The 26,270-nt window shown below is 37.2% G+C and overlaps 1 protein-coding gene across 1 annotated transcript in view; it reads left to right on the forward strand.

The window, feature by feature from the left end:
• Positions 1-26,270, forward strand: part of HDAC9 (histone deacetylase 9) — a 575,085-nt gene that overhangs the window by 154,393 nt on the left and 394,422 nt on the right. The window contains exons 9-11 of the mRNA XM_036862952.1: positions 8,121-8,243; positions 11,040-11,250; positions 11,684-11,901. Coding sequence (XP_036718847.1) covers positions 8,121-8,243; positions 11,040-11,250; positions 11,684-11,901 — 552 coding nt within the window. The remainder of the gene's footprint in view (positions 1-8,120; positions 8,244-11,039; positions 11,251-11,683; positions 11,902-26,270) is intronic.

Consider the following 26,270-nt stretch of genomic DNA (forward strand, 5'->3'; position numbering starts at 1 on the left):
ACTAAACCACATTCATTCAACAGCATTTATGATTCTTAGAAAAGCATTGTTAGTGCGAAAAGGTGCGGAAGACCACTTACAGCTTGATAGTATTTTGTTAAGTTCAGAAACAGGCAGTACAGTATTTTGATCGGAAAAAACGTATGTAATAAAAGTATATTTTAAAAAAGCGAGGGAGTGATGAACACAGAATTTAGCATGGTGGTTACCTCTCAAGGGGGAGGAAGGCAGTGGGGGACATGGTTTGTTACTAAAGATGAAGATACATAGAACCCTTCATTATAAATACAAACATATGCATATAGCACTTAGTACAACATCAAGAAACAACCAAGCAATACATATTCATGAGACTGGTTATAAATGGGAAAAGGTGAGATTTTGTCTTTACTTCAAGCTTTTTAAAACCTGTTAAATTAAATTGAGTGTCCCAGGTTGTGTGACCCTATCATTAAATTTCAAAATATATACAGTGGAGGATGTAAATTAAAGGAATTTGCTTTTACTATTTTAATCTGTTTTATATTCCTAAAACCTTTTGCTGATACCTAAACACAAATATCTGTTTACATGCCCTAGCTTTTCAGCTAATTGTTGACATATTCTTTCCTTCCACCCCCACCAGTTTAAAAAAAAAAAACCAGAAGGAAATGTGATTGAATGGAGTTTGAAAGAGTAGAGGTATTTCTTCAGGTCAGTGACAGGATGTTCACCTCCAAAGCTGGAAAGACTAGTTCAAAAGCAAGCAGTGACTTACCTCATAATGAATTAATTGTGTGCCTGAACTATGATCCAAAAGGCCAGGTGGGCAGACCTTTATGCACTGATGGGTAGCCTCTCCGTGGCCCAGAACAAAAAATTCAACCCTGATGGCTAACATGTGGTTTTCTGCTGCATTGCATTTACAGAGGTCTGTAGCATAATTCATACTGGAGAGGTGAGGAGACAGCAGAATTCAGACTGAAACTGTCAGCAAATTAATATCCTTGTCTTGTAACACCAAATATTTCCACCTAAACTAGAGAAAAGAGCAAAAAACAATGTTTTTCAGCCAATTTTGGATTAATCATTTTGAATTTAGTATGATGTTTACAGACATCTTCTAAGATTAATAATAGCGTGTGATGTCATACCAACAGAAATATTTGGGGGTATGAAAAATTCACATCATTACACTTTCAAAAATCAAATTAGTTGCATACTTTACCATTTATAAAATAGGCTTATTCTACCATCTTTGCTTAAAATAGTGTAACAGTGTACATTTGAATCGACTCTCTATTCTGTGACCTGGAAGTAGAAAAGCATGTCACCTAATTCTTTCAGATCCCATGTAAACAAATGGGATTCTACTCCCTTTTTGCTGCTTAGGAAATAGGAAAGTAAGGCTGTATTTCAGGCTGATCTTGAGGCTTAGGTTAAAAGAAAATTTTCTCTCTCATAATTCATGTGTTCTGCATAATTTAAATAAAGGTTAAGACAGAAGTAAGAGGAGAATTTACTTGTAAGTCCAGGCTAAGGAAACCGCACATTGCATTCAGATGTATGGGTCTTCCATTCAGAAGGCTCCCAAGGAACCTGGCTGCAAAACCAACTACTTTGTCATCATTGGTTAAGTTGCTGAACTTGCCCTGAACCTCAGATTCTTTATCTAGTGAAAGGTGGTAATAACTACCCCAGCAGCTTTGTGGTGGGGAATCAGTGTTTGGAAGGCAGGTGGTAAATTGTGAAGTGCAGAACAAGTTCATTTTTTGTTGTTGGTATCAATACTGACTTCTAGTAGGGAAAACTCATTAGTATGTTTGTCATCAGGCCAGCAAATCTCACGTGAGAGTGAACCTCCATCTGCTCTGGCCACTCCTGTTCCACTTCTTCAGTTTCTTACATATGCTCAGTCCCGAACTCAGATCCCTGGAGCTACTTGCTTTACTCATTTGTGAACTTGGTTGGGGAGCTGAAACCTCAGGAGTTTCTATTTCCAACTCCAGTCAGAGATGTCTTTACCTATCTAGTTACTTTATTGTTAATACTGTGGGCCTGTGGGTTCAAATATGTTTCCATGAATATCAACACCATTATTTTAGATTTGGTAGATTTATTTGATAGCTATTTTAACAGTAGCCAAGCCGCTGGTTTATTCCTAGTTGAACATTAGTGGCTGGCTCTGCTATGCTATTTTTTAAATAATTTTTTCCAGCAGATACAAATGATTTAAAAAATGGATTCTAATAATAAGGTTAAGTACTCTAAAATCATCTGAAATGTCACTTGTTTTGCCCCAATCTCCCATGACTCATCTGCCTGTTGTTTCATAATAGTTGTTGTGACGTTTGCTGTAAGTGTTATGCTCCCTTCTGAGTGGGTGTAGAGCTATGGTTTTAGATAGCTGCAAATAAGACCCTCCTCCCCCCACCCCCCCAGGGGAAAGGAGGTTGCTATGACACAAGAATCATTTACTAGGAATAACATGAGTCAATAATGTAAACCAAGACCTTTAACAAAACATCAGTGACTTTTAAATGCAAAGGAAGCCCTGTCAAATGATAATTTTTTTTCCTCCAAACCATTTTAGTAATACATTCTTGGGTGTCCAGTAAAAATGAAAACTTAAGAGATTTTTACTGCCTAAAAAAATTTATTCATCACATGGAGATTTTAATTTTCTATCAGCTGTCTGAAAGGAGAATGGAAAATAAATACTATACTGAAAAATACCATGAAAGCTGTAGGCAAACATTAAATGCTTAAGAGATTTTTTTAAATTTCTTTGTTTACTTGTTTGTTTTTAATGTGGTTCTTCTTTTTATTTAGATAATCTAGGTTTGGGGATTTGGAACCTTCTAAAGCCAAAACAGATTGAGGCTTACAAGCATGTCTTCCTAGATGCCACTCTAATAGAACAGATATTTCCTGATAGATCTAGTCAGAGTTGCTCCAGTCTTAGGCTGAAGGATCTGATGTCCAGGAAAGGTAGGCAGCTACCCAGAGTCATAAGCCAGTGAGTGGTAGAGCTCAAGTGTAAGATGCTTAGACCACTCTCCTTTACACCATCCAGACTGCTGCTCACCAAAACCTTGTAGATACTTATATTCTTTTTCTAATGTTTCTAATGCTCATGCATATTGTAGATAATTTTGAGCATGCAGTAACTTGAAAATTCTACATTCACTTTTTCTATGAGCCTCTTAAAAAGTGGGTGATTACATAGTTAGTATTCTGTCAAGGGTCATCTGTTGACTTCTTTGTCTTCTTAAGAGCAAGAAAGGAATTCTCCTCCCTCCCTTCTTCCCTCCCCCCTCCCTTCCTTCCTTCCTCAGTATCTCCTATCCCCACATGCATTTTCCTTGCCCCATATGCAGTCATTTTCTCCTGTATTTTTGTTTGCATGGGTTCTTACATCATACATGTATTTTTTGCTTTGTGCTCATGAATTTTGGGGGATATAAATGGCATGGTGTTATCAATCTCATTCCATTTCTTATTTTTATCACTAAACATGTGATAAAAATAAGACTAGCTCTTTTTAGAGCTAGTCACATCATAATGGATGCATATGCCTAATTGCTTTTAATCACTGTAATAATCCATGGCAGGTACTCCTGCATTTTACCTACCTGTTCTCCAGTTGGATTCCCCAGTGACCTCCAGTTCTCACCCACCACCAAAAAATGCTTTAGTGTATATCCACACTCATCACTCTATAGCTAAATGAGAATTTCTTGAGCAGCTGGAGAACCTCTGGGCCATGGTGTACAGTGCTGAAACATTCGCCAGAATTGCTACACCAGTCCACAGTCTCACCAGTAATGTGTGATGGTTTTTACTTTCCGAAATCCCTGTGACATTGAACATTGTCCGTTTTTCTCATTTTTGCCAGTGTCCATTTCGTAAGAGAATTTGAATCTTTTGATTGAAACTAAGGTCTTCTTGATGTCAATGGCTAAAGAAATGGCTCTACTGAGAGACGTAATTTTCAGTTTATGTGTATTTTATTCACCTGAATTTCAAATATTATCCATAATATAGGGTTCCAGTTGCCACGATGGTGAGAAAAGTAATTAAAATTTGAAGGTCATTATTAAAATATGGATAGGCCTCCCCTGCCCCGACACCTGGCTCAGTCACATCCCTCTTCCCAACATCATGCTCTTTCTGGTGAAATGCTAGTCACCCATCAAAGCCTAGTTTAAAATCGACAACCTGCTCTGTGCCATTGAAGTGTTTTGTTTTTTTTTTATAAGTAATAATGACAATAATTATCTTTTTTTTTTAATTAATTAATTAATTTATTTATGGCTGTGTTGGGTCTTCGTTTCTGTGCGAGGGCTTTCTGTAGTTGCGGCGAGCGGGGGCCACTCTTCATCGCGGTGCGCGGGCCTCTCATTGTCGCGGCCTCTCTTGTTGCGGAGCACAGGCTCCAGACGCGCAGGCTCAGTAGTTGTGGCTCACGGGCCTAGTTGCTCCAAGGCATGTGGGATCTTCCCAGACCAGGGCTCGAACCCGTGTCCCCTGCATTAGCAGGCAGATTCTCAACCACTGTGCCACCAGGGAAGCCCATTGAAGTGTTTTGACCATACTCTAATTATAGTAATTATGACAGGTCATCAGAGCTAGTTCTCTACTTTTCTGTGCACCCGAGTAGCATGTGAACTTACATGGCCTAGGGCACCTTTGTACCCCGTCCACCCAATTAATCTAACTTAATTGTAATTAATTAATTGTTTTGTGAATGTTAAGCAATAGCCATTGTACATTTAATATTTCCATTTTATCTGACTACAGCAATCATTTCTGCTTCTGAAAAATTTTTAGATTAAAACCATCTTTTGCATGTTCTAAGGTATGAAGCATTGGCATCTTAGCACAGCACTGATTTAAGGGCTGCATCGGTTTCAAAACTGCTTCCTGGAAAAATCCTGGCCTTGCCTGGAAATACTTGTAAGCTCACCACAGTACTAAGGTGGGGTAACCTTCCAGCCTTGCAAGAATGCTGGTCAGGATCCTTCACTATCTCAGTGAAATGGTCCCTCTCACCATCTGTTCATCTGACTTTCAAGTGTGTCTGCACCCTTTCAGCAGTGTACCATACAGCTCCAGTTTCTTATTAAGAAACATTAACCTGGAACAGATAGCCTGCTTCTATCAAGAAGTCAAATTGAGGGGACTTCCCTAGAGGCGCAGTGGTTAAGACTCTGCGCTCCCAATGCAGGGGGCCCGGGTTCGATCCCTGGTCCAGGAACTAGACCCCACATGCATGCCACAAGTAAGAGTTCGCATGCCACAACTAAGGAGCCAGCGGGCCGCAACTAAGGAGCCCACCTGCCGCAACTAAGACCCAATGCAACCAAATAAATAAATTAAAAAAAAAAAAAGAAGTCAAAGTGAGGAAAGTTATATTTAAAGAAGATAATTTGAGAAAAACATTATTTCAGTTAAGTCATTTGTGATTTTATCCATTGGAAGTTTATGTAAATGCTGTGCTTGTTTCCTTATCTGTAAATTGAAGGAAATAAATTTTGTCCAAGTCTGTGAAGTTCCGTGATACGATATATACCAGTTAGCCTCTGTGGGAAGAACCAACTGTACCCCCCAACTTGGGGGACTTTGGACTTTCCTTACTTCCTCAGGAATTGTCTCCATGACTTGAAGATCCTCACGTCTATATAGTCACCAGGGCTATTGCTTTCTTCTCACGCCAGGCTAGCTGGCTCCCCGTTGTACACTTTCATTCTTTTCCATAAGCCCCAGGGCCTGATTGTGCTTCCTGTTTTTCTCTCAAGCTTCCTCCTTCTCCATACTTTTTTATGGTTCCCTTATCCTTCAGTAATGGCTGCAGAGTGGTGTGTAGCTTCTGCAGCAGTACCTGACAACAAATCATCCAGCCTTGATCGGTTTAAAAGTTTTATTGCTGATCCCACTGGGAACCAGAATTAGGGCAATCACTCAGTTCCTTCATCCATAACAAGAGCACTAGATTGCTGGAGAGTGCCTGGAATTAGGAACTAGGAATTAGGTTAATGTCCCAAAACTCCCTGGCATAGGGCTTGGCACATGGTCGGTGCTATCCTAGGAAATGGCACCACTCAATTTTGCTATGAAGCTACAGGGATCTGAAGTCCCATAGTAAGAACATTCCCAAGTCCCTTCGCTTTTGTCAAAGCCCCTGTGAGCAGCCGGTGTGCTACTGCAATTATTACACCTAAGAAGAAACCTTCTTTTCACTTTAGTATAGGTTTGCTTCCTACGATGAGGTAGGAGGATGTCGCCCAAGTTCTGACTGGAAAACAAAGATAACCTCTTTTGTGAGGTTGGGGTAACTTTTGGTGTCATTCCCACAGTGCCTGTCAAGTCTCCGTGCTGTGGGAAGCAGATACAACCTTGAATGAATATTGTACATGATTTAAAGTAATTTTTCCACATTTATTTCTCTTCCATAAATACACATAAGCAGATGAAATATCCTTTTATTATAAATGGTTGCTTGCTGCCAATAAGCTAGTTAAAATATTTTTACTTCCTCATACGTTCTTTTTGTTCTTGTTCAGGTATATATTCTATATTTAAAAATCATGGTAAAAATATATCCGTATAAGCAAAATAACTCGTCTTTTTAAATTAGAGCAAATATACAGCTGTTGTTGATACTCCTTAAATAAAATTGCAGTCTCATACATTCTGATGATAAAATCTTTTCCAACAATCTTCATGGGTTTTTGACAACTTTAATTTTGTAAAGGGTTTCATATAAACTCAATGTAATGTTAAAAATTTCAGTATACTTCTTGCTTTCCATGTACAAATATCTGACTTGTTCTTCTGAGAAAAAACAAACTCTGAGTTGCTTTGGAATTCCAAGTTGCAATGAGAAAAGTCCACCTTTAGCTTTCTGTTCTTATTATGTTAAGGCTACGACTCATCTCCAAACAAACGTATGATTGAGGTGATGTTTTGGAATAACATCCTGTGTTTTGGTGGTGCATCACTCTTCAGTGACATTCTGAGGTTGCATTGTATTAGCACATGATATTTTCCCCAGTTAATTGATATCCCAGGTTTGTCCAGGGGAAAATCTACCGCTCCCCCAAACATACTTGACAAGTTATTATATTTACTTTAGTCAAAGCCCGTGTGTGCAATATCCCTCTTGGAGGTGGTCTATTATTGGAGTCCCATATGCTTTTTGTTTGGGAAGAAAGCAGTCACTGTGTCATACTGTTACATGGAGTATTCTTTTTCAGGGATGTTGTTCCCTTGGGGACCATATCAGGCCAGAGTTCCTTAGTCTAATAAGACCTTTGTAACTCTTATTGTATAAGAGTTCTGGGAGGGAAGCAAGAGTTAGACAGAAAATGTAATTCAAGCAACTATATTAGGCCACATGTGCGAAAACATGACTCTTAGTATTGGATTAAAAAAAAGGTTATTTGTTGTAAAAAGGACTCTGATGCCAAAATTTTCAAGGTATTTCAGTGTAAGTGAAGACTGTTGTGGCCCAGCAAACTCACACAACATTTTAACATTTACTTTAGTTTCTAAAATAAATATGTATGATTTATAAAACACCATACAGAGTTGTCTTTTCACAAATTTTATATTTTAAAAAAGATATAATTAATTGTTATAGAGGTCCTGTATGGTGATATTTAAGATTTTCTTGTGTGAGTTTTCCCATCAGCAAAATGATGTTTAATCCATATGAGGATAATGATTATAGCAACATTACATACATATTCATCACGCAGTGATACAAAAATCTGTACTCATAAGAATTACTCAATTTAATTGTTGTACTTTACCAATTGATGACAAACACACTGATTATATTCCATAAAGGTAGAATTTTAAAAATGAATTTTTTCCAAATGAACATAGAAGCTCTTTCTTCAGATTATACAGTTACAACTGATGAAGAAATTTTAAATTTATTACATATAACATTTTTGGATACAGAAGTCATAAAATACTTACAAGTTCTTAATTAAAATACTTAAATGTTTTGACAGATTATGATAATATAAAATCTGTTTTCTGAAATGAGAACATTACAGTAAAATATGTGATATTGTGTAATATTTTGAGAGTCCCCTTTCACTTTTTTTTTTTTTTTTTTTTTTTACCAGAAAATGGTTTCACAGCAGCGCATTCTAATTCACGAAGATTCCATGAACCTGCTCAGTCTTTATACCTCTCCCTCTTTGCCCAACATTACCCTGGGACTTCCAGCAGTGCCAGCCCAGCTGAATGTAAGTCATTACCCTGCAACAGCCTAAACCAGCCCAAGGGATATTTTCATAGGGAAACTCTCATTCTTTTCTTGTATATTTAGACTTCAGGGAAACTTGGTAGTCTACTTCTCCTTCACTGTTTGCTGAGTTGTTCAAAGATGTTCAGTTTAATTTCACATTAAAGAATCATGCTGGTTCATATCATAATATATAAAAATAATAACTAACATTTATAGCTTTTAAAAAAGAAAGCACTCTCCAGGTATATTATTTTGGTAGCTCCGCCCAACCATCCTATGAAACAGAGATTACAGGACACATTTTTACAGAAGAAGCAGCTGAGACTTGGAATGCATAAAAGCCCAAGATCACAGACCCAGCAAGTAGCAGACCTGAACCTCAAGTCAGGCCATTGCTGAGAGGTGCAGCATCTGAAGCACAGCAGCATATGTTTAAAGAATTTATTTTGTGAATGACTTTATTTTGAGAATTTAGGTTACTGACTCTGTGGTACTGAAGAATACATATCTGGAAAACCTCTCTAAGAACAATATTAAACTCTTGCCTGGAGATTCAAAGTGAATCAATTACTTTAAAAGTCCTGACAACTGAAATAGGATCTTTTGGAGGTAATTGTCCTACTAACAGAAGACAGCAATAATTATTTTATGCATATTCCCTAAAATAATATAAATTTCAGTCATTGTAAAAGATTTGTAAACTTTACCTAGATTAATTTATCTGTGAAAAGTTAGTAAATTAAATTGTACTTTTGCAGCGGTCATATGATGCATTTGGTTTAAAGAGAAGTTTGTTCCAACCCTTGGCACCAATTTCGCCAATTTTTAGATGCAGGTCTTCCACTGAGTCCATCTTGTCAAATTCACATCTTTTACAGTATGCTAACATTAAGAAATCATAAAGAGTTGACTATTTTGTGACTAATTTATTTTCAAAATATGAACCCTGTCTATGGTATGCTACTAGTTTATGCACAAGCACACCTACAGGTGACATTTTTAAATGATAAATTTTATGATTGTGTTCAATACATATTATAAAACCAATCTAAGAGGTACATTATTGTATTTGGTATTTTTAATAGAGTAGAATGTTACCTTATGTGATATAGTAATCTTATACCAGTGAGGAGAAAGCAAAATTTGGATGTTGTTTTATATTTGGAGATGAAAGAAGACAGGCTTAAAAACACTGAATTCAGCTATGCCCCTGAAATTCCACATGAAGCATTTGTAAACAGTTGGCTCTAGTGAAAAGAAGAAAGAAATTAGGGATGAAATAAAATGTACATATTTATGGATGATATTTTCAAATCTTCACTTATTAAAAATTATTTTCTTCTGTTCCTATTTTTTCCTATCTCTTCTGATGATAAGCAAATACTAACACAAAAACTTGTGACACGTGAATAGGCTTTTTTTTTTTCCTACTCTTTTTTTGCATGTCCTAAGTCACTCCTACCAGCTAACACAAACATGCACCACTTTTAATGTGGTCGGGGAGAATTTTTTCCCAAAGGACCAAGTACTAAAAACCAGACCATTTAATGTTTCAATGGTAATACAATTTGGTACCTTTGGATGAATAAACCAGTGTGGTTTGGATTGAAGTTTCATTTTTCTTTGCTTCCATTTTGGTGTGGATGAGGCCATCACAATTAATTTTTCAAGCTTAGCATTGCTTTGGCAAAGGGATCTCTAATATTCTAGTTCCCCACTGAGTAGTGGTAAATTTTAAGGAAAAGAGGCCAGGAGAAGGAATCACTTCTAGATTAAACATTGCATTGACTCACTATGTGACTAAGACAAACCATTTACCTCTTTGTCCTTCAATTTCTCAGTCACTGAAAATTGCTTTGCTTCCCTGGTACACAGTAATTTTGAAAGATGAAACATGAGTTTTGAAAAGAAACATGCCACATAATTTTGAGGTATTAGACCTCTGCTTTTGTAATACCAAAATGACCACCATTCATTAAGTTCTTTGAATAGGAGAATTCATTATTACTGTTGATGATATAAATATTATTGCCTTATGACTGTGTTATCATATATTTCAAGTTCTTAATAGCATTTTTATTTGATATCTAATTTCACTTGTAGTTTATTTTATTAAACAAAAGTATCTGGAGTGTCATTTTCAATATTTAAAGATTTGGGAACCTGTTATGAATTAATATAAAATACTTGTTTAAATCAAATTCCTGCATATTTTATATAACCTTTCATTGACTTATCTCAAGAATTTTATTTTAAAAATTAAATACTGGAAACCCACAGCTCTGTGAACGTATTAGAGGACGTATAGAGAAAGGGTGAATTGTTCCTTCTGCTTGAAACTCCAAAATTACGGATCATTTTATCTCCAGCTTCTTAATCCCTATTGTATAGCCATTAGCTCAGCGATTTGAATAAATTTTACTTTTCTAATATACCTTTTATTATAGCAGTATATTAAACTATTTTAGAAATAACTCTCTCAGTTATTAAGCCTGAAATTAACATGATTTTTAATGTTAAAAAGAGTTTTATTTTGGGTTCAGTATGATACCCAATACTAAATTGTCTCCAGTGCTTCGGCTCTATTTTTGTTTCTCCTTTGTTAGTTCCCTTAGTTCACAAGACATGGTGTTATCCATTTTCCCTACTCAGCCATTGGGTAAGGTAGGGCTTTTTGGTCGGGGGTTGGGGGGGTGGTGGGAATTATGGAATAAGAAACTAATCTAATGATTTACAGACCTAATGACCCATATGGATGAAAGCGGATTAACATCTGTATTATTTCTTGACACAGGCTTCAAATTCACTCAAAGAAAAACAGAAGTGTGAGACCCAGACACTCAGGCAAGGCGTTCCCCTGCCTGGGCAGTATGGGGGCGGCAATCCGGCATCTTCAAGCCATCCCCATGTCACTTTGGAGGGAAAGCCCAACAGCAGCCACCAAGCTCTCCTGCAGCATTTATTACTGAAAGAACAAATGCGACAGCAAAAGCTTCTTGTGGCTGGTAATTCATAACGGCACCATTTGCAGGTTCTTTTAGGGCTTTCATTTTATCAGCAATTCAATGTAATGTCTCTTTAACTCGAGACCTAGTAAAGATTCACAGTGTCCTACACAGGTCTCCCTGATACCTAGTACTGTGGAAAGACTGTTGTCTTTATTTATTCCTCTAGATCCATGAAAAAAAATACTCACCTTATTTAACCTTCATACATACCAGAGTGGACTATTGGCGAGTCATTGATCAGATGCATATCTGCCCAGTGCTTTGGCACTTTTGCCTTCACCCCACCCAACCTAGCCTTCTGATATTTGCCCGGTAGTATACTACTTTTCGTAAAACTTATCCCATAGCTATTTTCTGTAGCTTCTTTCTTAAATTGTGTATGTGTCGGTGTGTGTGTACATATATACATGTACATATATATTTTTTTCAGGCGGAGTTCCCTTACATCCTCAGTCTCCCTTGGCAACAAAAGAGAGAATTTCACCTGGCATTAGAGGTACCCACAAATTACCCCGTCACAGACCCCTGAATCGAACCCAGTCTGCACCTTTGCCTCAGAGCACGTTGGCTCAGCTGGTCATTCAGCAGCAACACCAGCAATTCTTAGAGAAGCAGAAGCAGTACCAGCAGCAGATCCACATGAACAAGGTAAGTCCCCAAGCCACGTCAACATGCCATAACCACTGGTGTGGAAATTGGGGTTTTCTTCACTGATGTGTGCATACAAGAGAGAATGTTGGTATCCATCACAGCCAAACGGAGACTGCCCTCCTGGCCCCGCTGTCAGGGCTCAAGGACACCATCACATTACCACTGTTTTCTCCATCACTACATGCGTAGGACATTTGTAGCAAAATTGAGGTCCTAGATTAGAAAGTCTTTTATGATTGGGTGCCTATCTTAATACAGAAGCACATACAGGCACGTGTGTGCAGAGCCCCATTTTTTGTTATTGTAGTAAAGGTGTGAGGCAGAGTTGAAGTTTGCACAGGTGCTAGCAGCTATGCCAAGGTCGGCCAGTTAGGTATTTCTCAGCAACTTCTATGTATGCATGTTATATTTATTTTTTAATATGCCCTACTTTATTCCAGTCAGTGTTGAAGCAGTTTCTCAGAAACTTGTGGTAGTTTCTTTCTGGCAGCCTTATTGTGGCTGAAATGAACAGCAAATGCCTGAATCACAGCACATCCTCAGGAGCCCTCCTGCTGAGGCAACCACAGTCATCCTAAAATAATGGTATCAGGCAGGCCAGCAAAGCATTTTCAATAAACTTGTAAGCGAAACTGGTCTGTACAGTTTTGCCACTACTTTCTGCTATGGTAGCCTTACAAAGTAGAATCCTCTCATTTCTGGAGAATGAAAGGTCCTGAATATCAAAATTCTATCTATTATCCTTTGTTACTATATCACCTCCAAATATCTTGTAGAGACATTATATTGAGAAACAATGTCCTGTTTACTGATAAATGGATAGCTAAAAATTGAATTAGTATTTAAATGCTTTATTGTATTGTGATATAAACAAAACAAAATCTCATGGGAGAAGGTCTAATCATCGTTCTAATAGCAAGAGAAGGGGGTCTTTATCATGTGCTCACCTTATTGCAGGTGGGATTAGAGATTTTCTCTCCTCTTTGGCCTCCATCTTAACAAGGCAGAACAATGAAGGGAGGGAGCATGGGCTGAAGACCACAATACTGAACACAAATTCTCCCAGCCCAACCCTTTGCAGCATTCAAAGATGACATGTATGTGTGTATATTGGGGTTCAGGGTGGTTGGCTGTGCTAGCTGCCTCTCCTCTCATCGTTTGCTGCACTGCAGATTGCATTTCACTATATTTCAGACTCTTTCTATATCATCACATTAATACCTGTTTTATTGCCACAGCATTTCTCTAAATTTATCAGATTGTTTTGGGTAAAATCAGTCTTGTCAGAGGAGAACCAACTTCCTTCTTGTATAATGGCATATAATACTCCTTGTCTTGAATGTTATTCTGCATGTTTACTACCTTATGGTAGAGTTATGTTGGTTGGTTTGTTTTGTGGTATCTCAGCACTACTTAAAACTACCAGGTATTCTTGAAACATTGTCCGGTGTGAGAGGAAAGACTGGGAATTCTGCTTTTCACCTCACAATATTTTGATCTGGAATTAAGTTCATTTAGAAAAGTAGTATTGGATTGTTAAGTCTACTTTCTGCTACTCGGTTCTATTTCCTAGAAATATGTGGATGTGCATATTCTATTATAGGTAAATTAGGTAAATTGATCCCTTTGAAATCATCATCTACAGATGATTTCTATGAATACCTTTAAGAACACTTTGGAATACATTTTTTATGACCTAGAGTTGCCACTGCTTCACACTCAGATGGTTTGTTAATATCAGAATCTTTGTATATTAGTATCACAGTCGAGATTTTGACAGGGAGATGCTAACCTCAGTCACATGGAAGAAACTAAGATGGAAAGCAGGCATTTGCATTTTAGCAATGAGAAAAGCAAATCTTATCAGAGACCTTCTCCCATGTGGAGCTGATTCCTTGGAATCTGTTAAGAATTCTTCCCAAAATTAGAAACAAACCTATACTTTTAGGTACATGTTTGTACAGTGGTTTGATTATTAAATCTTGTCTTAATTAGGCAAAATGAAGCCCAGAAAACTTCAAAGTACAAAGCTGATCTTTATATATTAACCTCTCTCAACTTGGGTGTTTAGATTACTCAAGCAGGTCTCTACTTGGCTTTTCTCCATGTATATATTCCATATGTTTAATCAAGATGGCATATGCACACTGGGTATTCTCCAGATTTGAAAATATTTCACCTGCCCTCAATTGTCTAAGGAAATAGAGAAGAATCTTATTAAATAAATCTTGAACTCCATCCTGTTCCATGGTATTCACAATAGAACCATTAATAAATGAATTGCTACTGTTCACCCTCCCCCATGAGGTAATGAAATCATTTAGTTCACATTAGGAGAAGGCCAAACTTAGATGCCAAAAGATAACCAGTTTCTATATAATAATATATTTATGTGTACTCTAACCATTTTGAATAACCATTAATGAGAAATAACCACAGAAACTTTAATATATGTCGTTGTTTTCCTATTATCATGGAAGAACCTTTACTGAATCCATTCAAATTGGAGCCAAATAGCTGGCATCATAAAAACATGGTTCTTACTCTTGAGATACTTATTCCAGCAGGAAATATAGGCACACATGAAGACATAGGTGCGCAGATGACGTATTTTAAAATGCCTTTTCCTTTTATTCCCTCAGCTTTTCTTTATGGTTCTTTTTTGAGGAATTTAGGAATTTTGAGGAAAAATGGAGTGAGAAGAAAGAAAAAATAAGTAGGTTTATCTCTAAACTTACATCATATTAAATATGATTGGCCTTCCTGGTATGAAATTTTTAATGATTTATTTGAATTGCTAATAATCTGTAGAAGAATTAGAAGCAAAGCTATACTTTTCAGAACAGTTTATACAATGATTGACTTATTAAATTTTAAAGACTTTCTCATATCTTGCTATTATTTGACTGCCTTTATGAAAGCAGTCATTCATGCTTGTTATAACTATACAATGTAAATGTTATTAATCATACTAAACAATTTACCTACCTGTTACCTGATACTTTAATGACATTTACATGGGAAATTTGTGTGTGGTAAGATGTTAAGCCTCATGTAATTATGTTGTAAGTGCTTAATAGCTTAGCAGAAATACCGCAGGAATGGGTTTATGTAGCATTTGTATTGCTGTATCTACCAGTAAATAATGGGGCAAGCTTGAAAAATGAATGAAAAATGTCAGAATGATTTATCTCTGCTTCTCAGTTTGTATATTCTGTTTTCACTGAAAGAGCTTTGAGAAGCTTAACCGTAAGAAAATCATGGCTTACAACATTTGTTCTTTGGTTTGTTTTTTTTTTTTTTTGAGACATTTAAAAAAATTCAGAAATGCATTTAAACAATTTATATTACTAATATATAGTACCTTCATGTTTCAAAAAAAACAAGAGTTTTTTAATATGAGGATTTCAAAAGAAAACTGTTGCTTTTGCCACTATCTTTTGATTTTTTTATTAGAAAAAAATGGTTTCTAAAACAGAATTTTCCTTGTAAATACAAAATAGCAAACAAAAATATAGGAGGGTATTGATAATTTTCTTCTGAACCCTTTTCAAGTTTAAATATTGCCACAGATTTTCTGGTAAAAACTATGATGAAAACAAAATACCACAGTTACTTGGACGTTTTTATGATTTTTGAAGGAGTATTCTGACCACTGCCTAATTAATAGAAGGGTAGATCTCTAGTCACATCACTCTCTGAATGATATACAGAAATTTTCCAGAGTATATTCAGGCATTTTTGTTGTGAGATAATTTGACATAGATCTCTGCCCCCTTCCAAATGACAACATTATTCTTTGAATTATTTCTCAGTTATAGTATTAATAGAATAGCATTGGTTGATGCCTAATGGTTTCTGTTTTAACTAGAATTTTAATAACTTTTCTAATACCTATACTTTTCATATTCATTCCATCAAATCCATATGAGAAGAAATTTTAAGAAAATTATTTCTTCATTCAGTACTTATTTGAATGAAATAATCTATGCAAGTATCCATTTAGCAAATCATTACTGAATTCTTACTTGGTACCAGACACTATTTTAGGCACTAAGAAAACAACATTCATTATCCTCATGGAGCTTACCATATGGGGAGCAGGGGACTGAAACATTCCAGTAAACAGTAATACAATACGATGTTTTAAGTATTAGGATAGGGGACATGAGGAAGGAAATTGTCTTCTTTGAGGAAACAAGATTTGAGACTTGTTTAGTTCTTCTCAGGATTATCTTGTCCTTTTTACATCTTTTCCTCTCCCTTCTCTCTTTCTCTCTCTCTCTCTTTCCTTCCCTGCCTCTTTCTCTGTTTCTCTCCCTCCCTCTCTCCCTCTCTTTCTTTCTTTGTAAAATGCTCTGTGATAAATGCCTTATGCATTCCTATGACTGGATATCAGCCAACACTTAAAAAAAAGCCACATAAATCATGAGATGATATCTTATACGTGTCAAGGTTCACTCTAGATATAAGTATTTATTATATATTTATTACTATGATACTTAGGCATTTTGACATGAGTGCTATTTTATCATAATAAAAATATATCTAAGACAAGAGCAGTAAAGGGGAGGGCGGGCAGATGTCCTACATTGCCCTTATTAAAACAGGTAGATTTTATGTCTCATAAGCAAGGCATGAATATAGTTAAGCTCAAATGCTGGCACGGAGCTAATGGGGAGCTTTCATCAGTTTTGGAAGAGAATTTGACCCTTTATTTGAGTAGTATCTATTGTATTCCTTTTCTTGACATAATTTTCTAACATAAATGTTACATTTTCTCCATAACCCCTCATGATTCATACCCACTCCTTGTCCCCAGTAATCCATCCAGAGCAACTCAGGGGAGAATATTCTTTCATGCCTGTGGTCACATACAAACATAGCATGGTTGTGTGTGTGTGTGTGTGTGTGTGTGTATTTTTCCTTATAAAGTATCCCTGAAGGCAGCACGAAAATATAACTGTTTTGTGCACTATTAAGCAAAGTGTATATTTTCCCAAGGAAATTAATTTGAACAACAATTATACAGACATTTACAATCCAAAGAGTTTACATATTTTGAAGTCACACTTCATATTAGTTTATTTTAATAAGAGTATTTCTATCCATGCCTTACTTGTAAGAAGATTAATATTTTAAGGATAATTAGGTAAGGACCATGTACCAATTTTTGCTCTTTTGCTACACCTATTTCTCCTAGTGTATCTTTTCTTCCCCATCTTTTATACAACATGCATCTTTCCAGAACCTTTCCCATAGGGAACTTAGGGATAGGATCATTTAAATGATGCCAGCTCTCTTTTATGTGTAGGATCTTCTATGAGCTGGGACACCATGCTAGCATTCTTATGTGTATCATCTCCTCAAACTATAAGCACACTTTTTTTCTTACTATCAAGAAAGTTAATTAAAAAGGGCTTAAGTAAGCTGACTGAAGTGGCTAGGTTAGTAGTTGACAGAGCTGGGATTCCGACATAGGTTGTATGACACAAAAGCCTGTCCTTAACGTAAACTTAGGCTTATGATTTCAATGTTGCTTTTATCACTAAGCAGGAGACAAGATTTTCCTAATTTTATTTTTGCCAAAAAGTAGGAAACTTACAATGAAAAACAAGGCAAACAAACCAAAAAAAGGAGGGTTATCTTATTTTTTAGCTATTTGTTTGGATTTGCCAGGAAGGAGAAATCCCATTTCCTGACCTTGCTTCCCAGTTCTCCACTCATTGCCCTCCATCCAGTTACTCACTTGTATGTCTTTTTATATGGACCCAATGGTGGGACTTTCAGATATCCTGTTGACTTTCCAGCAATGCAGTGTGAATGCAGTACAGAGCCAACTCCAGCCAGGCCACACTTCATTCCTTTCTTCTGTGTTGTACCATTGCCATATTTTTTAGACTGGGCAAACATCTTGTCACAGGAGTTCTGAGCAAGCCTGAAGCTGAAAGTCAACTGACTTCATCAAGTTCAACTGAAATGCAAATGTTGGCATCTCATCTATGGGTGGTTTGGAAAATGCCTTGTTTTAAGTTTTGAAAAATGGATGAGTAGAAACTTGAACTGGGCTTTCATTTAGGAAAGTAGGCATTACTGTTGTCAGGTTTAATTTCTCTCTATCCATTTGACAGCTTGTTTCCATGCAGAGTCTTTAATCACCAATTTAGGATTACATTTTGCCCATTAGATGGATAGTATGTCCAAAAACTTTAGCAGGCATTGAAAGGCAGTCTTAATTTTATAACAGTAAAAAGCCTCCTAGATTATTTATCTATCTATAGAGGTTTATAAAAGAAACTTTGACTTTACCCTTAAATAGATGCTATTTCGACATGATTAGCCCAATGTAAATAGATCCTTGTAGGTATGTATTGAGCTTCAAAAAAAAAAAAAAAACTACTTATGCTGCAATACCGGCTTACATCATCATAGAGAATTCATATAGAAGCATTTCACTATATAATTACAAGTTGATGGTTTATAATATACAGAAAATGGCTTGTTGCTTTATTATTAGATGTGATGAAATCCTGTGTTTGGAAAAGAAACTAAATGACCATTTCAGTGGATTAATGTGTAACATTCATAAACGTTCCCAGTGCTGCTTTCATAACTTGAAGACCAAGGGAAGGACCTCGACCTTTCCCTTTCACTCTGCACTGTTAATCTAGTCAGAGACGCTTTTATTGAATGAGAAAAACAATAGTTGGACATGACTATGAGGTAAGAAAATAGGGGAAAGAAAAATATCTGGGGAATTAGGCCATGTGAGTGGTTTGACTGATGTTGATTCCAGGAGTTCAAAAGGAGAGGGAAGCTAAATAATTTGGTTGTTTCCCAACCTTGACAAATAGTTTCATTTGACAGAATGAAATAATTAAGTCTTACTAAGGAATTTTTAATATAACTAAGTGATTTGTGGACATGAAAACCACCGATGTGTAGCAGTCTCTTTGTTACAGATTTTGGTTGCTTATAAGTGCCTGATTTTAGGGGTTTTTTCCTCTGTATCTTTCTGCTCTTTCTCTAAATATTTATGAAGACTGAGGGATTATAGTGACCCTGAAATGTCATACAGTCTGGAGTATTCCCATTCCTTCAGGCAGAATTGCATCCAGGGCTCTGCTCCCATGTCCTAAATATATCGTTACTCTCTTGCTATCAACTTAGTTGTATCAACCAGCAATAAAAACTCACTTCTAAAAAATAATTTCCTGGCATGGAATAATTGGTGCTCCACAAAGATTTATTAGCAACTATTTTGCTGCATCCTGGAAGTGAAAACAGAGAAGGCATGTTTTTCCCCTTGAATGGCTCATAGACCTGCAAATAGATAATTTTAATCCAAGAGAGTTCTACAGAATGCATAGTTCATATGAATTGCAAAATCTAGAATGCTGGGTAGCCTTTCCAAGAGAAGTTTCTGATGCCCTGCACACTTATTTAGTTGTTTTGCGACTTTGGCCAAAGTGTCATACCTCTTTGTCCACTAATGCTCTAATCTGCACACTTTAGAGGTTTATAGTGAGAATTACATGAGAGGATGTACTGAAAGTGCTTTGTAAACATAGTAAGAAATCCTTCCATTTAACACAGTATTTATATTCTTATATAGCACTAAGAGTTATATCTTCCCAGTTATGTTAATGCAAATGGCTTTCTGGAAGTGTAGAATATTTCTAAGACACACATTTTTCACTTGCCTCAATATTGCATCAAGCTACTTTGTTGTAAACCAAACCACTAAATTTTGTTCCAGCTCTTCCTTGCATCTTTGTATTCATCATGAAGCTGACCTTGTTTTCTCTTTGGAACAATATTATGGTTAGTTATTGAATTTTTTATTGAGGTATAATTCACACAATGTAAAATTTATTCCTTTTGCTGCGCAGTTGAATGAGTTTTGACAAATGTATATCGTCATATAATTACTGCAATCAAGATATAGAACAATTCCCTCAACTTCCAAAATTCCCCTGTGTTGCTCTTTTGTAGTCAATCCATACTCCTACCTCCAACCCCTGGCAAAGTACTTGAATTTTTGACCATGTAGGGAACATAAAACGAATCCCAAGTATGAAGGATTGTGTATTTTAAGAGCATGCAGACATCAGCCCTAAATGATTTAAACCATAAAACGTTCAAGCAAGAAGAGACATAAGGGATTCTTTGCAGAGGTCACAAGCTGATAGTCTATGGACTGGATCCATTCCATTGAACTGATGTCTTTGGCCTGCCTGGTGTCTTAAAAAGCATTCAAGTTTTTGGTCAATCATTTCAAATACAAATCTGGATTTCTGGCATTGCCTGAAAAATTGAAAAGTCTGGCTACACTGGGCCCACTGTTCCATGTGGCAGTTATTGTCTGGGGTTTACTCTTGGTTGTCTTTTGTAAGTAGCGCTTGCACTGCTATGCAGTTTACCCAAGCAAGGGATTGAGGGGAGAAAGGGAGATGTTTATGAGTCAAGCGGTCAGGAGCTCCCTGGCTTTGAGATCTTGTCTATTCTGAGCCACAGTCCAAAATCACCAAGAGTTAGCAAAGAAAATAAGCATGCCTCTCCTCACTGTGCCTCTATTCATTACCCTTAAAGAAGGAAAAAAGAAAACTTTAAAAGAAAACATACTGTCAACTGAAGATCAGGAAGGAGATTATCAGGGAAAAATCCTATTATGTAATATAAAAGGACATAAAATTACACAGTGCTCTAAAAGAGGGAAAAATAGCTCATTTGTGTTCTAGTTAAGAAAAGCCCCTAATAGTTCTTGTTACACTCTCTTCCTGAGGATTTTATGTTCTGAAAGGCCAGTCTTCCTGTTTCCACTTTTGCCCACCTAAATCCAATCTTCTGTAGCAGCCAGAGAGATCATTTACAAATGCAAATCAAATCATGTCAAGGGCTTCCTAAAAACTCCCCAGTTGCTCCTTATTGTTTGTAGGATAAAATCAAAATATCTTTTCATGACCCACAGGCTCTTGCCCCGTCACTGACCTTATCTCCGACTCCCTACCCGTACTTGCTGAGCTCCCACCACGTTGGCCTTCTCTCCAGTCTGTGAGGAGTCTCCTTCCATCTCCTGCAATGAACTGCTAGCCACAGTTCTGTGTGGAATGTTCGACCTCCAGATGTTCTTATGACTCGACCTTGGTACTGGAGTCTCTCTCAGCTCAAACCTCACCTCTTCAGAGCGGCCTTCCTTGCGCATCCAAATTGGACACAGACACTCACTCCTTCCCCCATTATTCCCTATCACATTTAGTTCCACTCTTCAGTTACTTATTTTTTATTTCTCCCTGAGAGACAGAATCTTGCCTGATGGACCGCTCTCTTCCCAGGTCCTGGCACATAGCAAGTGCTCAGTAAAAATTTGTTCAATGAATGAAAGGGTGGGTAACTTTCTCTAACTAGCCGGGAGGAGGAAATTTTCAGTCTCCTTTCTGGAAGTGAACACATAATTGAGTTATTGGAATATTAGGATGTTTTGAGAGCAGAAGAAAGGATATTTTAATTGCTGGCATTGTTTTGGATAGTCATTTAGCATTATAAAAATAAACGCATTTTTATTAAGAATTCATTTGATCCCTAGATTAATTTTATATCTCTTCAATATTGGCAAGAAAGGGTGTTTTTCAGTTTAGACTTTGAATTTATCTGAATAATGGACCAGTACTTAGAAAATCTTTCTCTCTTGTTATTTAACTTTGGTTCTTCTGGTTATTTCCCTAAAATGCACAGAAGCAAAATGACATGTAGTATTTTGGCTTGAGTCGGAGTTCTTCTCTAAGTAGACCTCTTGATTTGAAAGCCCTCCAAGCTCTGGTTGTTTTTGAGAACAGTTGGTACATACCTAATCTATTTGTGAATTGAGGCAGAATTTTATCATTATTTTTAAATCTAGTTTCCTTGGAGCTTAAGGGAAGGGTTTTATTTTCCAAAAGAAGTATTTTACATTTATTTAAAAGAAAAAAAAAAACTTATGCTATTGCCATTCCCCAAGTAAAATCTGTCTTAAAATCTGAGGCAAAATAAGGAAGTGATGAATAGGGTTGAAGGTCATTTTGCATGGTTTAATTCAAACACTTGTGCTGAATGGTTTGTTGACAATTTCAGAAAATCAGATGTCTATCAGAAACAGATTTACTCCTTATATACTCCTGTTCTTAGTTTGATATTCCATATCTGAAGATATTTGTGGGGACATGAAGGATTTCTGTGGCTAAAGTTAAAAGTATAAAATTTAAAGATATTTTATTCAAAAGCACTATGCTTATGTTGGTTTCTAGAATTTTATCAAACAATGTAACTTACACAGAGATGGACTTAAATGGGTTAATGTGTAAAGATTAGCAGCACAGACTTTAAATATTATTTAATGAATTTTACACCATTTGCCAATAAATTATATGATGTTCAGCATGGAATTATGTTGAACATCATATAATATAACAAAGTCCAAACATTGAAATTGTGGACTTGCTATAGTTATGACCCTAGCAGGGATTGATAAGAATTCAAGAGCCGAGTTATAATACTTGAAGCTGTGAGCAGTTTGGATAAATTATCATGCTATCTGGTCTATAAAATCTCCAGCGTAAGTGTGTATAGTGTGTGTGTTGCGAACCCAGAATGGTGATGGACCGCCTGCAGCATTCTTAGTGTTTGGTACAATTGCTGTACAGTAGCATGGAGAATACAGAGACATGCTGACAGATGAGGAGAAGCCCAGATAAAAGGAGTAGAAGAAGCTGCTCAGCCATCATCTTCTTCATCTCAGCTGGGTTCCCCACCAAAGTAACTCACCTGGTGTCAGACGAATGACACACAGTGTGTTTTACAGATGGGGCCTCAGCCGAGATTCACGCAGGCTTACACATTTATCTGTCACACAGATGTTTCTTCTTGTGTTTTCTAGCCAGCAAGGCAACAGCTCAACTTTGCTGGGGGATCACCTCCAGATGTTCAACCAAAGAGAGACCCTGCCACCCCACTGAGAGTAAGCAGACAGCTTCTCCCTGCAGCTGGGGCCACTCAGCAACAGTACAAATTAGAAAAGGGTTTGCTCATACCTTCTTCGTAATGGTCACATTTGTAGTTCAAAAACACATAGAACACAACATAGTCCCAACACTGGATTTCCTAGTAAATAGTCAGAAACTTACAAATAACAGCAAGTAACTTTTCACTTTAAAAATCTGAAATACGTCAAACCTGGCAGGCAGGTTTTCTGTGACTTTTGTTTGCAGATTTTCTTGATGTTTATTGCTAATTTTTCCACTCCGGCAAATTAGACTGTTTAAATAAAAACAGCTTGAGTCAAATATCTAAAAAAAATAAGTGTAGGTTAACTCCCTCTGTGCATTTATATTTTGCAAAATGGTCTCCAGGAGATCCCATTTATTTCTTTTGTATTTTTTGAAACTTCACAAAGAGCATGTTTTATTCCATAAATGGTGAAAAAGTAGTAGTTGTTATTCACGTGGATACTGGCATTCGCCTCATAACCTGGGGAAAAAAACGTGTCAAAGCTTTGTTGCTAAGCACTAATTAAGTTTTCAGATATTTATGAAGACAAGTGAGAGAGAAACAAGGATAAATCCTAGATTTTCGACTCGTGCAACTGGGTAATGCTGTTTACTCAGATGAGAAAAATTAGGTGATCAATACATTTGGGTGCAACGGGAATAAAGGTTATCTTTGAGCTACTTAAAGTTTCTGATGCCTATTGGATATTTTAGATCTAAGTGATGATGTTAGGTAAGCAGCTGAATATGCAAGTTTGGAGCTCAGGGGAGACATTGGAATTGTTTATATGAATTCAGTTGTCATTGGAATATAGCCGTTTGAGAGGAGAATGCAGAGTGGAAGGGTATAAAAAGTTCTAGGTGTCTTCTCTTTTCTGGAGATGACTCGGCTTTTACTTGGGCATGAAATTCCTTCTCTATAAAATAAGGATTTGAAGAATGTTATGAGAAAATTTACAATTCCAACATCTTATATCTATATGATCTCCACTCATAAGTCACCGTTTTGTGTCAAGAAGCATTTCTTTTACAAACCCGTAAGGAATTCTGCCTTTGGAAGAGATCATTTTGCTGTCAGACCTTCTTTTCCAGTTATCACAGCATTATCCATTCTGGCACTTTTCTCCCTCGTGTTTCCTTTAGTCCAGCAGAAGTGTAGATGCAGCCGGAGGCACTGGAACAAACAGTATTGTTTCTGTGTTGTACACTGGAAATTGTTATACACACTTTTCATGTATGTCGCTCTGTCAGTGAGGTGGTGAATACCAAATGTGATTCATGGACTAAATGATATGATTTCTGGGTACTCTGGTGACCTCAGAAATACATTAACAGATCGGATTTTCTGTTAAAGGTTTTCTGTTAAAATGTACATATGATTTATTCTGTAACCACTCAGCATTTTGTCAGTATTAAAGATTTTCTTTGACGTATTTGCTATCTGTAGGACATTATATTTCAGTAAATTCACATACATCTTGTCTGGTCTTTGGCTGCACCACTGTTAGTAATATCAATCTCTTACTTTCAAAGATGCTATGATTTTGTCATGTTTTCTTTCTAAAATGCTTCATCCTGACTGCACCTGCTAATATCCTATTTCAAGTGCCACTGGATTTGGTATTTATGCAGTCATTATTGACTTTAACGAGAGAGATTTCAGTCAAATAGTGTGGATGAAAGCCTAGTTGGCGAGAATTCTAAAGAGAATGGGACAAGAGAAATGAAGACAATGAAGAGAAATAACTCAAGAAGTTTTACTGTGAAGGAAGGTACATAATGGGTTTGCGGGGGGTGGTCAAGGGAGGTTTCATTTAAAATGGATCATAAGACTGAAGGTGTCCAAGTGGAAGTACTCCAGCAGAGATGGGAAATGAGTGATGGAAGACAGAGTCGATAACTGCAGGAATGGATAGGACCCAGGGCATTAAGCTGAGGGGTTGACTAAGATAGGGCTGCAGACCTTTCTTTCACTGTAACAGGAGGAAGAGTGAGTGGGACAGCTTGGTAGCAGAATGTTGAGTTTCTCTGGTGATGCTTCTATTTGCTCACCGAAATAAGAAGCAAAGGTAGCAGGAGTGAGGAAGAGGTCTGGATATTAGAGGTTTGAGGAGAGAGGAAGTAATTTGAAATAGTCATTGAAAGAGTGGGAGAAAATTAACTAGAGAAATGTACTAGGATTTCCAGGCAGCACTGAGGGTCCGTTTGAGGGTTGTGATCGCAAATTTGAAGAAAAACACTCAGCATGACTGTAATTTGTTTATTTGTTTCCTAGCTTATTCAGCTGCTTGGGTTTGGCAGGGATTTAGTATTAACCAAGGTTAGAAGTCTTACTTATACAGTAAAATCCATATTGAAAAGGGCAGGGGAGTTGAAGATAATAAGCGAGTGATTTTTATTGATGGAGAATGGAACCTAGTCCAGCAAGGAAGGAAGTCGGGGAACGAGGGCGGGCGGTGATGGGCAGTGAGAATGTGGTAGACTCAGTAGCTTGGAAGACCCTCCAGAGGTGAGGAATGATTGGGGTCAGAATATTCTGAGGGTGAGCCAGAAGAAAGAAATGATGTTTGAAATTGAGGTTTAGGAAGAGTGTACAGTTACCAACGAAGACCAGGTCATTGAGAGCTGAGGGGTGGAGGACAAGACCATTGGAGGTTAGGGGGTCAAGGCAGTGAGAGGCCATGCTGGAACTGAAGCTGAGGAGAGAAACAGCAACAGAAAAGTCTTTTTACTTAGCGGGTGGCATCTGTAACTTCCTCTTGGTTATTAAATACTCCCTGTAGTCAAACATCCCGAAGCTGGATAAGATGCAGAGTCACCCACAGGAAGCAGGAACTTTTGACGTGGCATTTCCTGGACACTGGTCATGTGCTCTCTGGCTGACCTTTCATGAATGGCCTTTAGTTCCTGTCCTGTGGCTACACATCCCATAGAGTTTTTTTCTTTTGCCCTCACAGAGGCTCTTATGGGCAGGATCCTTTGACCACCCTGTGGAGGTGTCTCTGACCCACCAGTATCCTTGGCCCATCAGCTCTGATGAGCTAGCTCCCGGGGACCTTTCCAGCTAAGCTTTGGTAGCGAGAGGGAGAATTTCTACAGCTCGGTAACCATCCATCCATAAGATGAATTGCAGCAGTCTTCTGGCAGATAGTCTGAGGGGCTCTTGCATTCTCCTTCACCTGACTAATACTTTTTCTAAGTAAATCTCTTCTCCCCACAAAATCCTCTAACCTGCTCTTGTATGTCATTCTAGGTGAGTGATGGAGGTCAAAGTTGCAGGCCTGGCTGATGACCTCTCTGTCTCTCTCTCTCTTTCTTTCTCTCTCTCTTTCTCTGTCTCTCTCT

The sequence above is a fragment of the Balaenoptera musculus genome, chromosome 9 (genome assembly GCF_009873245.2).
Source record: "Balaenoptera musculus isolate JJ_BM4_2016_0621 chromosome 9, mBalMus1.pri.v3, whole genome shotgun sequence".
NCBI lineage: Eukaryota > Metazoa > Chordata > Mammalia > Artiodactyla > Balaenopteridae > Balaenoptera > Balaenoptera musculus.